The sequence below is a fragment of the Anabrus simplex genome, chromosome 6, assembly GCF_040414725.1.
Source record: "Anabrus simplex isolate iqAnaSimp1 chromosome 6, ASM4041472v1, whole genome shotgun sequence".
NCBI classification, from domain to species: Eukaryota; Metazoa; Arthropoda; class Insecta; order Orthoptera; family Tettigoniidae; genus Anabrus; species Anabrus simplex.
This window is the reverse complement of record NC_090270.1, coordinates 176,020,411-176,035,774: the sequence shown is the minus strand read 5'-3', so window position 1 is coordinate 176,035,774 and position 15,364 is coordinate 176,020,411. Positions and strand designations below refer to the sequence as shown.

The following is a 15,364-nucleotide window of genomic DNA, read 5'->3' as shown; positions in this document are numbered from 1 at the left end:
TGTGTGATTGGACGGAGGGACTATGAGTGGGTCTAAAATGCCTATACGAAGACGAAGAGGCCAGGATCAACAGCTCACTGCGGTTGCAAGTGGCCGTATAATAGGGATACGTGAAGGTGAATTTTCATTCCGCGCTATTGCAGGACGACTCTGTAGGAATGTCTCCGCTGTGCGTGTGTGCTGGAAACAGTGGTCAAGGCAAGGTGCGCTCACAAGAAGATCGGGTTCTGGACGTCCTCGTGGCACCACTGAGAGGGAAGACCGCCGTATTCGGCGTATGGGTGTGGCGCAGCGGACTTCGTCTGCAGCAGCAATTCGAACAGCAGTTGGTACCACAGTGATGCATTGAACTGTTCGAGATCGGTTACGGGAAGGAAAGCTCCGAGCCAGACGCCCCGCAGCGTGCATTCCACTTATCCCAAGCCACCGCCGTCTTCGACTTCAGTGGTGTCAAGCGAGAGCTCATTGGAGAATGGAGTGGAGATCCGTTGTGATTTCCGATGAAGGCTGGTTCTGCCTTGATGCCAGTGATGGCCGTGTATTGGTTAGAAGGAGGTCCGGTGAGCGCCTGCATTCCACCTGTTTGCGGCGTCGACAAACTAGACCAACACCGGGAGTTCTGGTCTGGGGAGCAATTTCATACGACAGCAGGAGCACTTTCGTGGTTATCCCACGCACCCTGACTGCAGATGTGTACTTCTATTAGGGGATTCGACCTGTTTTGCTGCCATTCATGAACAGCATTCCCGGAGGAATTTTCTAACAGGATAATGCACGCCCTCATGCCGCTGTCGTAACCCAACGTGCTCTACAGACTGTCGGCATGTTGCCTTAGTATACTCGATCCCCTGAACTGTCCCGAATCGAGCACGTATGGGACATCATTGGATGACACCTCCAGCGTCATCCACAAACGGCATTAACCGTCCCTGTATTGACCAACCAAGTGCAACAGGCATGGAATTCCATACCACAAGCTGACATCCGGTACCTGTACGACATAATGCACACACATTTTCATGGCAGCATTCAACAGTCAGGCGATTACACCGGTTATTAGTAGACCAGCATGGCAAATTTGCGATGGCTTTTCTCATGCGGATATTAACCTGTAGTCTTGTACCGTTAATCTATTAAATATGTTACATCGACAAATACGTCTATTCCCAAATTTCCGTATTCTACATTCCTTATTTCATGGTGTTTGGGTATTTTTTCCGCCAGTGTATACCTGCAACTTCCTGACAAAAAGTTTGAAGCAGTCAGGAAAAATGGTTGGATGTCAAAGTAACTTCGTACACGAACACAACATCGGAGGTTATGTTAATGATTAGAGTTGCAACGCTCTGTGAGAGGTAGAACGGTCATCAGAGTGCATTAGTGTTGTTCGTGTTTAATGTTATTACCAGACCTGGTAGGGTTTATAAGGGGCGTGAACAGTGTCAGATGTTGAGTGGTCACTGAAGGGCACAGAAATACCACGTACCCGTGCGAGACAGTGTTATCATCACCTGACAGAGTTTGAAAGGATTTTCATTATAAGAGCCAGCACCGGATCTTCTCGTTGATATTTCTCGATATCACGAAATAACATCGAGGCATCGGTCAAAGTAGCACTAATTCTAGAAGGTATAGCCATGGGATGAGAAGAACTATCTTCCTGTTTACTGATCTCAACATCATTAGAAAACAGGTGACTTAGTCCATCTGCGACTACATTTTCTGTTCCTCTAATTTGTCGCAAATCAAATTGAAAGGCTAAAATTCTGATAGCCCAACGGGCGATACGCCCAGTTCGATGAGGCCTAGCTAAGATCCAACTTAAGGCTTGATTATCTGTTTCTAATTGAAATTTGACATGCTCCAGATAGAGGCGGAACTTCTCCAAGGCAAACAGTACTGCCAAAACTTCTAATTCATAGATGGAATACTTGGCTTCTTGAGCCGATAATGTCCTAGACGCACAGGCGATAGGCCGCCTTCCGATTTCCATTTCCTGAAGAAGGACATCAGCAACGGCAGAGAAAGATGCATCTGTTCGGACTATGCATTTCTTAGAGGAATCGGGCTTGGCAAATACAGGGGCGTTACAAAGAGCTAATTTAAGGTCTTCAAAAGCGGCTTGCTGCGACTCCCTACATTCGAATTTGACACCTATCCTACGAAGTAGGTTTAGGGGCGCCGCCCTATTAGCGAAGTTAGGAATAAATTTCCTGAAGAAATTTACCATGCCTATGAACCTAGCAATTCCTTTGATGTCCTTAGGAGGCTTGAAGTCACGAATAGCCTGCGCTCTTGAATGGTCGATAGAAATTCCATAGGGGTTCACAATATGCCCTAAGAATAACATAGAAGGCTTAGCAAACACTACCTTAGATAATTTAACTCTCAACCTTGCCTTACGATGGCGATTTAGGACTTAGTTCAGATGATCTAAGTGCTCTTCGATGTTCTCTGAAAACACAACGACATCGTCGATGTAATGATAAAGATATTCAAATTTGATGTCCGAGAAGACCCTATCCAGCAGTCTAGTAAGAACAGCCGCACCCACGAGGTTGTATTCATACAAATTCCAATCCGTGGCGAAAGCCGTTAGATGTTTAGATTCTTCCGCCAGGGATATTTGATTATATGTCTGTTTAAGGTCTAGGATGGTAACGACCTTAGTCTTGCGAAACCATGAAAAACAAAATTGAAGATCAGGAAGTGGCACGGACTGTAATACGACTTTATGGTTCAAGACTCTGTAATCAATCACCTTGGGGTTTCGGGACAAGAAAAATGGGCGACGAACACGCCGACTTGTAAGGTCGCATGATACCGTCCTTCAACATTTGGTCGATAATCTCCTTAAGGGCCTTAATTTTCGGTAGAGGTAGTCTATAAGGAGGAAACCTAAATGGAATCTGTTAGCTCGATCTTATATTCAATAAGGTTAGTGTCACCAAGGTTTTCTGAAAATACGTCAAGAAAAGACTGACACAACCTTCTAATACGTTCAGCCTGGTCCTCAGGTAGATGCCTAAGATCCAACAACATCTCACTCTGGGTAGGCGAAATAGATGAAAATGACACAGAATTACATTTCAATAGAGGAGTATTAATGTTACTGGCAAACTTGAATGTGCACGACTTGCTCTGAAGATCGAGCACCAGACCAGAATGAGACATGAAATCGGCCTCCAATATTACAGGACAAGACAACTGATTAGCCACAAATAAATTAATTTTCCAAGTAAATTTCGAGAATCTAATTTTAGAGACAATGAAGCCTAAAATTTGTAATGGTGACGAGTTTTCCGAAACACATTTAATAGACGACAAACAATAGTCCTGAAATCTACAGCAAGCTTTTAGTTCAGAGTACCACTCCTCGGAAATAATGGAGCTATCGCTCCCTGAATCTAATAACGCCGCGACGGGTTCATTATTAACTTCAGTTTTCAGAAATGGCACGAATCCAAAAGTATTGGAAGCAGTTCTAAGGCATTCCCTAGGGCCTTCAAATAATAAATTAGAGGAAGTCTCTTCCTTGAAGGATTCGTTACTTGGTTTAACGGGGGCTGATCCTCGGAAAGTGGAACATTGTGACTCAGCCGATGACGCCAGTCACTTCCTATCGCCTGGGTTCGTGGAGGCAGCACCAGAAGTTGAACAAGACGGTGTGCAGTTCTTAGCAAGGTGAGAAAACGACCCACGCCTGAAACAACCTTGGGAAAGACCTGCTCCGTTCCTGGTTGCGCTAGATTTTACCACGGGGTATTTGTTTCTAAGGTGTTCAGTCAATCCGCACGCAAAACATTTGACGTTGGGGAATGTTCGGTGAGGTGGTGGCCGAGAACTGTTAGATGACGAAAGGGGTTCCCTGGCGACTCTTCAAGTGTCAGCATACCTCACTCCTTCGGCTGACACTGCCATTGCTTCGAGTTCCGAGAAGATTTGGGGTTGAGAGGCGAAACATAAGTACGACATGTAGGGCGGAGAGATTCCTTCTACTATGGTTTGCACAATTTGATATTCTGGAAAATGAAGAGCAAGTACCCTAGTATAAAACTTTATATCATGAATAAAGTCGGCAAGGTTCTCATCCAACCTCTATACTCTGAAGTAGTACTTCTGGAATTAGGATGGCATTGCTCCAGCTGGAATAAAGTTAGCCAGAAGATGGGCATGGAAATATTATATCGAAGACCTATCAGCTATTGCTTTTACTACTTTGTCCGAGAGGACGCCTACATAATAGGGGTAAATTATTTGTGGAGTTTGGGAATGAGACGGTGCAAATACTAAAGTACGGTCTTGAAATTCCACTAAAAATCTTAGAAATGAAATAACCTCATTAGTTGAGTTAATGGAAAACTTGGATATGCCTTTAAGCAACGTGGCTAAGCGGTAGGGCAAACTGCGAAAACTGGGTGACGTAAGAGGGGACGGCAATGGGGGATGAAAAAGTGCAAACACTGCATTACTCATAAAGAAAGGTGGAAGTTTTCTTAGATGATTCGACAATTGTTCCGATGGGGCAGATGTTTGTCACGTAGCCCCTGATTTCCTACTCTCAATAGCCCTACTAGAGTCGTCTTCCGCAGCCAGGTTTACACTTTGAACAGGGTCAATTTTAGCACTAGCGGCCCCCGACAACAATTGACTAACTCTATTCGACATATCAGACAGGTTTTCCGATAGATTACTCGCTTCCTTAGCATGATCATCCTTCAATTTTAGAGACAATAGGTCCCTAGTCCTATTGTAGAAATGAAACAGTCGAGCATGAACACTTTTAAGTAGATTAGCAGAAGGATCGCTTACTTTAAAAACACTGACTACAGAATTTAGCTCCGTGGTATTATCTGTGATCGTGGACAGAGCCCCATAAATATCCTTCTCGCCAAATACCGGGATACAGAGCGGAAGTTCTAAAGATTCCTTAAGTTTGGCAATATCTGCCACATACGTGCCGCCAGATTGGACCTTAATAATTATAAGATCATAAATCAATTCCTCCTTGCGTAGATACCCGGGTGCAAGGAATTCCCGAGGACCAGATATATTGATAGAAAATCTAATGAATTTTGAAAATTTCCTACGACCAAGAAATTTGTTATAGTTTGGATTCGATTTCTATAAGTAACCGTCAAAGTGGGCTTGATCCAGACCCATTCAACCGCGCTCTGCTACCACTTTTTCCGAGGATACCGTGGTAGACAGAGGTGAAAAGGCGAGGGCATGAATGGGTCTATGTAAGGCAATCAGAAGATTGATTTAAAACTTCAAAATTATGGTTATATTTCTTTCTTAGTTACATTTCTTTTCTTTTCAAAGACACACTTTATAAATTCAGGTACCAAAATTTTACTTACAAGCTAGGTAACAACCTTAGAAGATCGAGTAACAACAGCTTTGCGCTAGAAGCTCCCTAATTATACATTCTCCAAGAGCACTCCATTAAAAAAACGGCGAGAAGGATCTCCCCATACCTTTTACATCATAATCAAAGCATCGTTGCTCTACAAATTTACCTAGGAGACTGCGCTCGAACCTTACAACTTTACAGCATTCGAAATGCACCATTCAACTTTTAAATTAATAACCAGAGTCTCTTTGCTCAATAAAATTACCACTTATGTATTAATTTCTAGAAATGTCTGGGCCTATCAAAGGCCCAACCTACATTTAACAGAACCGTATCAACTGTCTTCGATGCTCAACAATCTGATATTAAAGGTATGAAATAAGGTTTAACAGGAGTATTTAGGCTAGTACCCATTCTACAAAGCCTTTGTAAAAAAAAACAGGTTCAATTAATTGCCCAAAAATCAAAAATTGTGTGGAGGCGAACTCTTGCACTCCTAGAAGTTTACAATTGACTGAATGAAACCCTATTTGGGCTTATGGTCCGAAGTTACAAAGTTACAAAGTAATTAATTAAAGGTAACTAGATGGAGAAAATATTTACGTTACAGAGATTATAAACGGTCACAAAATCATAGCCACCTCAAAACTAAGTTGATAAGGAACGCGAGAGTGTATTTCTCTCTCTCTCTCTCTCTCTCTATTCCCTGATTTCAGTTATGTTCTTTCGCCTTGTTTGAAATTTATATTTGGACTTGGAATTTACATTTCAAAAAATTAAAGTTACATAGTTAAAGATCGGGAACCTTCCCCTCGAGATCACTGTCAAAGACTATCACTTAATAAAATCCGGACTGCCATTACCTTCAGCTGATGGACTGCTCGATAATGGACGAAGCACCCCGCCTCCTTTATAAACACGCACACACACACATGACTGGAGCGATGAATAAGATCCCCTGATCGATAAATGTGCCAGCTTTTATACCCGAGAGAAAGGTTCTAGAGAGCTCTGGGCTAAGGCCCGACACACCCCCAATTCTTATTGGGTAATTAAATAAATACTAGACATAGTTTGATTGGCTGAAAAAATTGCATTTTCTATTGGCCAACATCGTAAGTTGGCGGGAATAGATCGAAGCGTTGTCGACTTTAATGTACCAAATACAAAGAATAATCAACAATCAACACAGTGTACTAAACCTTAAAATAAAACAATAATTAATTATGTTAATAATTCCTCTTCACACCAGAGGACACATTTTTTAAATTAAAGAAGTTTTAAAATATTATAGATTTAATGAAAATCAGTGTGTAAAGTCGTTGAATGAGCCACTACAATCTAGGGTATAAATCATTTTATTCACGCTGAGTGAAACGGTAGTTTAGGGGAAGGCCTAAAATTTAATTCTCAAATATTTATGAAGGCGCCTAAGATATAATTCTTAAATACCTATGTTATTGGTCCTATCGAAAAGTACGTCATAACTAAAGTTATATACAGACGTGTGCAAATTATTAGAATAAATGATAAAACTAACAGTAATTCACTTTTAAAGTATAATTATAATAATTTATCAATATACAATGACCTCTTTAGTACTTTGTGTGCATTCCCTTGTTTTTTTATAACCATTTGGATCCTCTTTGACATGATAGGTCCTTGCACATTTTCTGAATTTCTTCATCTCGATGCCATATATCTATGATGTTTTCAATGAGGCCAATTCTGGTTATTGTTCTTTTTCTCAGTCTTGACTTCACAATTCCCCATAAATTTTCAATTGGGTTGCAGTCTGGGCTATTACCAGGCCAAGGCAATGTCTTTATACTGTTTTCCTTCGAAGAATTTCTTAACAGACTTGGCCTTATGGCATGGTGCTCCGTCATGCATAAAAATGCAATCTCCATCAGGAAACTAATCCCTGATCTGAGGCAGCAGGCGGGTTCGAAGCACCTTCTTGTACTGATTCTGCTCCATCATGCCCTCAACAATGTATAATCTGCCACATCCATGAACTGACATGCAACTCCATACCATCACTGAAGTTGGATGTTTAACTTTCTGTGTGGTACAGTTTGAAGAAAATGCCTCATCAGGGTCCTTCTCACATATTGACTGCTTTCCTCGGACACAGAAAATATGGACTCATCAGAAAAGATTACCTGCAAGATATTAAGCACTTATTGGAATGGCTTTTTCAACAGAATGTTTTGTAAATATAAGAAAATAAATCAGTATAGCTCTAACTGAATTTTTGAAAAAATCCACTTAACCCATGAGGATGAAGTTACTTCTTAGCAAACAGTAAATTATGGGATATATCATGTTGCTTACCTTTTCCCAATTGTCCTTAAGCTCATTATGCATTGTTTTTGCCCATTCCAGCCGTTTCTCAGCCATGGTAGGTGTTATTTTGGCTTTATTTCTCGGCTTTCTTGCAGTAAGTCCTGCAGCACAAAGACTGCTTCTGACAATTGATGGAGATATTTCAACCCCACAGTTCTTTATTTGATTGCTCAAGTCCTTACTGGTGCTTCTTCGATTCATCTTAGCCATTTGAATCAATTTTCGTTGCATATGGGGCTCATAATAGGTTTTCGACCACATTTCCCCTTACGTTTGACTGCACGGTTTTCCGCTGATTTCAATGCAGAGCTGATTCTACTAACCGATACTTGCGAAAGATTCAATTTCCTAGCAATATCTTGTTGAGAATATATACCTTCCTTTAATAAACATTCGGTCAATGTCAATTTATGGGGGGAAAGATCTGTTTTCTTAACCATAACCTCACTTTTGCAAGAAGATACAACTTCAGTTCACCACTTCAAAAACTCACTAGGAAACAAATCCAAAACCCAACTTTATCCAAAACTTGGTTTATAAAGACATATATAAACAATATAAAACACTTCTAGGCTTCAATTCTGGCATAGGAACTCAACACTCAACTAGAAAAAGCTATGGAAACTACATTCAACAATTGCCACAACATCAGCTGATTCGATAAACAGTGTTAGAAACCTCTACAGAGAGGGAAATAATTGTCCCTCAGATATCCCAAAGGGCCATCAGTGGACTGCATGAACCAAAGAATACATAAACAGGTTGAAACATACTTTTCCATTCATATGTATAGAGGTTTTTGTACTAAATGAGGGAAGAAACACGAAATTCATGCATTATTCTAATAATTTGCACACGTCTGTAGAATGCAATTTCAGTTTTACCGTACCGACTATGATAAGAGTGGTATCCCAGAGTCGAAGGAAGACTAAATGTGAAGGCCTACAATATCGAAAGCGCATAACATTGATCAAAAATAACATTACATCGACCATTATTTGATGTGATGTTCTTTGTCCCTTATGCTACCACTCTATTCCGATAGATGGAAATACTGCTGCGTACCGAGTATAACAGCCTGCCTGAATATTAGCGCGAAATAGCTGGGGAGTTAGATAACTTTTTTCTTTAGCATGTCATTCCTTTGGTTCATACATTTTCTTATACTGCTGGTACGTAACACACTAGTACATCATAGTATTCCATCTATTCGATCTCTACTTTGGCGCGCTGTTTTTAATGAGCAGTGTGCACACTTAAGGAAGAGGCTCACTTCAAACCAACTTTCTACTCTCACAACCCCAACGTGAGACCTGACACGCTGGACATTGCCATCTCCTACAGAATCAGACACCACATTCAGCTTAATACCATAGATGTCCTTGACTCTGACCATCTCCCGGTTCTCATGACCCTCTCTTTTACTCCCTCTATCTCCCCATTACTCATTCCAATTTACAACCGTAAAATCAATTGGACTAAATTTAGAGAACACATAGACACCCACATAAATGGCAATCCCAGCGTGATAGGCCTTGCTGATATTGATGCCCTAGTAACTGAAATAACTAACACCATTATTTCGGCCGCTGAATCTTCCACCGTGGGACCAGCAGTGGTTCAGTCCAGAAAGGACACACTGCCGCTAGCAATTCTGGACCAAATCAAAATTAAAAACAGTACCCGTAAACTATGGCAGACCACTCGTGATCCCTACTTCAAAGCCAAATGGCACAGACAAAGAAGAAACCTTAATATTCTTATCAGACACCACAGGATAAACTCCTGGAAATCCAGATTAGCTGAGGTGAACGTGGCCGACAACTCCCTTCACAGGATGGCTCGTAAATTCACTAGAAAACGGACTGGCATACCCCCCTTACATGGTTTACGAGGATTGGCCTACACTGATATCGATAAAGCAAATGCTCTAGCCAATACACTTGAAAATACCTCCATCCCAAACGACGATCCCTCTGACGATGATTTCATCGACCTAGTCGAGGATGAGGTTGAAGATTTAGGTGACACCAACCTTCCCCCTAACTTCAAATTTATCTCACCCCGTGAACTATATAAAACTATTCTCAAACTCAAAAATAGGAAAACTCCTGGACTCGATAATATTTCGGCATCTTTCCTGAAAACTTTACCAAAAAAGGCTCTCACATTCATCACCAAGTTATTCAATGCCATATTCCGATATGGTTATTTCCCATCCCCATGGAAAACCGCCAAAGTCATTATGATTCCCAAACCACTTACTAATACTACCTTCCCTCAAAACTATAGGCCAATCTCTCTTCTATCTATATTATCTAAACTATTCGAAATACTTCTACTCAACAGGCTAAACGTCATCATTGAAGAAAACCACCTAATTAACGATGAACAATTTGGGTTCCGAAGTAAGCACTCCATAGTTCACCAACTCATGAGACTTACGGAGGAAATCACTAAAAACTTTAATGATAGAAGGCACACGGGAGTCTGTTTTCTAGACATATCGCGTGCGTTTGATAAGGTATGGCATGAAGGTCTCATATTTAAACTCAATACCCTCGGTTTACCCTCTTTCATGATCCAACTATTTAAAAGCTACCTTACAGATAGGAAATTCCAAGTCGAGGTTAACAAAACCTTATCGAGCCCACGCCCTATTCTGGCTGGCGTCCCGCAGGGCGGAGTTCTCTCCCCAATTCTTTTCAATTTGTACATGACTGACATACCTAAGCCAACGCACGCGAAGGTCTACATGTATGCTGACGATACGGCTATCTCCTCTGTCTCTTGGCAACCACCTAGAGCACAAAATTACATCCAGGATGCCCTCTCCACCCTCGAACCATGGTTTCGGAAGTGGAGAATCAAAATTAATGTAAATAAATGCAATGCAACGTTTTTTTCCAAACGCACTATGACTAACCCCCTCCCACTGGTCTTTTTCGGTGAAGTGATCCGGTGGAGAAATTCTTCTAAATACCTAGGTGTAATCCTAGACAGAGGACTTACTTTTAAAGATCACACCAGTTCGATTTCGGTCCAAGCGAACAAACGCTTATCCCAAATTATTCCCCTCATGAAAGCCGATCAAGGCCTAAATCTAGAAAACAGGCTCACGCTGTACAAGACATCTATCCGACCTATACTGGAGTATGCCAGTCCGGTCTGGGGAATGGCAGCCAAAACCCACCTGGATAAGGTGCAGCGCGTCCAAAACCGGGCGCTGCGTCTCATCTCTGGTGCACCATGGTTTGAACGGAATCATGACATCCACCAATCCCTTAGGATTGAGGAGATTAGAACCAGAATCAAGAAGACGTCCCGGAAATTCTATTCTGGGCTAATCAACAGGCCCAACCCACTCATCTCATCGCTGGGTAATTATGATGCCGAAGGTTACCGCTATAAGCGTCCCAAGGCAATCTTAGATTAGTCGCCCCCCAACAGGGCGCAGGTCATATCCTGACCAGTTCTGATTCCGTTTGTTAGCAGGTTCCCCCTACCCACCATCAATGCAGCTTCAGCTAAAGTGTTATGAGATAGCACCCAAGACCTCACTTAGGTCGGAGGGCTAAAATCCGAGATTGGGGCATGGCATGGCAGTAGTAGTTATATGACCTGGTCTAGACTTACATTTTCTTACAAGTTGTTTTACGTCGCACCAATATAGATAGGTATTATGGCGACGATGGGACATGAAAGGGTGCAGGGAAGGATGCAGCCGTGGCCTAAATTAAGGTACACCCCAACATTTGCCTGGTGTGAAAATTGGAAACTATGGAAAAGCATCTTCAGGGCTGCCGACAGTGGGGTTCGAACCCACTATGTCCCGAATAGTCTATACTGGTCGAACTTAAGCGACTGCAGCTATCGAGCTCGGTGGAATTACAGTTTAGGCCTATTCCAAATTATAGCACTGCAATTCACTAAATAACAAAAAATTCAACCCTGCAAAGAGCCGTTCCTGAAGAAAAGCTTCTTCATGTCCACTTTTATTCAATTCTATATTCATTTTATTCCAAATTTGCAGCGAAGATGTGGTTTCTCTTCTGGCTTCGAGCAAAAGTTAGGCTCCAAGTCAGAATTTCTTTTTCCCGCCAGTGCAGTGAATTGAGATTTTCCGACCCATCGGGTACTCCTAGAAAACAGATTGATAAAAGGGAATAGTTTTTGCCCTGGGACTCTCCACTATTCGATCCCCCTCCCCCCCTCCCGTCCAAAAACGAAGAGTGTTCACGGATCACTGGTCATTCCAGCTCTGGAACTTTGGATTTCTAGATCGGCAGCGTAGTACCGTTTGTTAAAAGTGAGAAAATGTATGGTTTTTCGTTTGATAGAGTATTTTGTATGAAAGCATTGCTTTTAATCGCTCCATTCCTACTGACGTCATTGTAATGAGCTATGTTCATTTCAGTTGGGAACACCACCAAGACAGTCTTTCACAACGTGTACACTACCTAACGTAGAATTATATATACAAGGTAGAATTCCGTAGGGAAGCACGGGTACATCAGCTAGTTTATAATAAATAAATCTCTAATAACATCAAGAGAAATTTATATTTAGCGTGCATCAGGCCCTTCTGCTCTACAGCGGTGACGTCTGGGGCTATATTCCGAAAACTTCAATGGATAGAATTCGATCTTGTCGAAACAAAATTTTTCGTAGAATGACAAAAGCTCCATTGTTGAGATCCACTAGGGCGATAAGAAGACAACTTCGAATCCTCCCTATTAGATATCAGATTCGCAAGATAGTTAAAATGGCTAAGTCCAGGATACTCTCAACCCAGTCTAACGACCAAGGGATCCCTATTCTTAAACATGTTATAAGGACCAAGAACCCCAACACACGTGCTAAATACAGAGGCGATTGGTTCACTTGTAGCCTCGTTTAAGTATCTTTTCGATCGATTCTCTTGGCTCGGGGACTGGGTATTTGTGCTGTCCCCAACATCCCTGAAATTCATACACCACACTATCCTCCACCACAATAACACGCAGTTCCCTACATATGGCAGATGCCACCGACCCTCATCGGAGTGTTTGCCTTACAAGGGCTGCACCCGGCTAGAAATGGCCACACGAAATAATAATAATAATAATAATAATAATAATAATAATAATAATAATAATAATAATAATAATTAATAATGGCATCTCCCACGTGTAGTTAACTCCGTGTTATCGTGGTCGACGATAGTGTTGTGTGTGGTGTGTGAATTTCAGGGATGTTGAGGACAGCACAAACACCCATTCCCTGAGCCAAGGGAATTATTATAATTAATAATAATAGTGTTATGTGTGTTGTGTGAATTTCAGGGATGTTGGGGACAGCACCAACACACAGTCCCCGAGCCTAGAGAATTAACCATTTAAGGTTATAATCTCCGACCCAGCCGGGAATAATAAATTATTATTATTATTATTATTATTATTATTATTATTATTATTATTATTATTATTATTATTATTATTATTATTATTATTATTATTATTATTATTATTATTATTATTATTAACAACAGCCTGTAGCATACAATATTTCTCTACAGTATTTTCACTAGTACCGATATAGGCCTAGGCTAATTCTGAATATCTGCACTGACTCTTACCTGAACTGTCTTTTTCCGCCTTTTCATTATTTACATTTTAAATTGAATGGGAAATCTTAAAACAACTCTTTTCACCATTAACTCGGTAGCACTCCAAAGATAAACCAATATAGTTGCCTATCAGCATGAAAACAGACAGCTAACTATGCAAATACAAAATAACCGGAGGGGTTTGGCGAGCACATTCGAAAGATCTCCTGCCAAAATTTTCGTGCATAAAAAAATAATTTGGTACAAATGTATTAAATCTATTTTGTATGACTTCATTGTAAGATATGCTTCTATGCATATTAAAGAGTGCTGTGAATGAAATAAAGAAATTTCTCCTAGTAAATGATGCTCAAAATAAGCTTGCATTTTATTTGCCCCCTCTTTTTGTGTGTCTCATATTTATCCCTCCCTACCCATATTTTATGTTATGTTTTGTACAAGAGGTAAAACAATGCTGCGACTAAAACTATTGCGACAAACGTTAGTGTAAAACACTTATGAGTGCTACTGTACTACGCATGTAGCATTTAACAAAGTCGTAAATGGTTACCTGAACATCTCGCAAATTCCAGACCGTTTGAAAATCATGATAAATCATTTTTAATTTCAAAATATTATTTGCTATATAGCATTCCGATAATACGACAAAACATAGGATGTTTTACACCAATTCAGTGCTTTTCTTGTCAATTTTTTTCCTGCAGCAGAGCATTAGGGTTCAAGGTAATTTTCAATTCTGTTTTTTACAATACGGTAATGCTATAGCTACGGTACCTAGTCGTAATGCTAAGGCGATGAATTACAGGTCCGTTGTATGTAAACTCTAGGAGAGCATTCTTTCTGATTATAACAGACACGTTTGCAAAATTACTAACTAGTTTTCTGTTGTAATTTCTTGCGTGTCTCTCTGTTTGGTACTCTGATTTTAATCCTGAACTGGAATGGATCTTTTGAGCTCAACCGAATAGCCGTTTAAGAGAGAGGCACCGGGTCCGGTCAAGAAAAATAACATACAGAAATAATGAGACTAAACCAATTTCTGATCTATTCATTAGGTTAATTTGAGTTACGTAAGAAGTGTGGTTCAGAATTTAAACTTTACAGACTTACAATAAACATGTCGAGAGTATAACGATCAAAGTGAACGAATGAACTAGAGTGCCAAGGACCTGCTATCATGGACTCATGAAATCAAGTAACGTGACTTAACTACAATTTGAGCGTAATTATTTCAGGTCACGGAACGGTGGTGCAATATTTTGTGATAGCGGGCATGTTAATAAGTCGCTGAGTGAGTCAATTGTTGGACATTAGATCACAGAGCGCTGAACCATGCGTATATTGTACTCTCTGTTGCTATTTCACATGCTGGCGCTGGTCCAGTTCCTCCACTTCAGCTGGCTCTTACCAGGCATCTTCGTCCGGCATGTCAGTGCAGGTAAGAGCTCACCTTGACGGGAATTTGACAACGTACTCAGATTTTAATTATTTTGAAGTTACTTCTTAAAATATTTTCACTAAATTTTCACGATATTTGGGACCACAATTACAAATTATATTTAAATCCATTTGTTGAAAATCACTGACCAGCAGAAAACTGGTTTGATATCGAGGAATATTATCTTTCAAACATTTCAGATTACAAAAGCATGTTTAGGTTCAAATTTTTAAGACGGTATTTAATAAAGTAGCCCCAAATTTCACAATTTATGTTATCGTATACACATAAATTCACTAGATCATTTTGATTGAATTTAGGACATTATTAATCTCCAGAGCCATATGCTCTGCTGAAAGTATTTCCTCGTTTCAACATTTCTTTGATTGTCTAAACGAGGAGTCGAACTCTCGGCCTTGCAGCTGAGTTATTCCCTCCCTTCATACCTCATGTAATCAGTTAAAAGTTTAAAACAGGGAATTTGGGAATTACTCGTAAGTTACATATTTTCTACAGATGGCCCTTATTACGCATGAATTGAATTAGTAGTTGACTTCCCTCAAGATGATTAATCCAGGGGAACGACTTAAAATATAACCACTGTTCATAAATT

The 15,364-nt window shown here is 40.6% G+C and overlaps 2 protein-coding genes across 2 annotated transcripts in view; both read left to right on the top strand.

Annotated features, from left to right (window-relative positions):
- The window catches only part of LOC136876268 (inactive pancreatic lipase-related protein 1-like), a 343,437-nt gene that overhangs the window by 121,519 nt on the left and 206,554 nt on the right, over positions 1-15,364 (top strand). The gene's annotated exons all lie outside the window — the stretch shown is intronic.
- Positions 14,634-15,364, top strand: part of LOC136876267 (uncharacterized) — a 136,021-nt gene continuing 135,290 nt past the window's right edge. The window contains 1 exon segment of the mRNA XM_068228046.1: positions 14,634-14,751. Within this exon segment, the coding sequence (XP_068084147.1) occupies positions 14,646-14,751 (106 nt within the window). The 5' untranslated portion in view covers positions 14,634-14,645.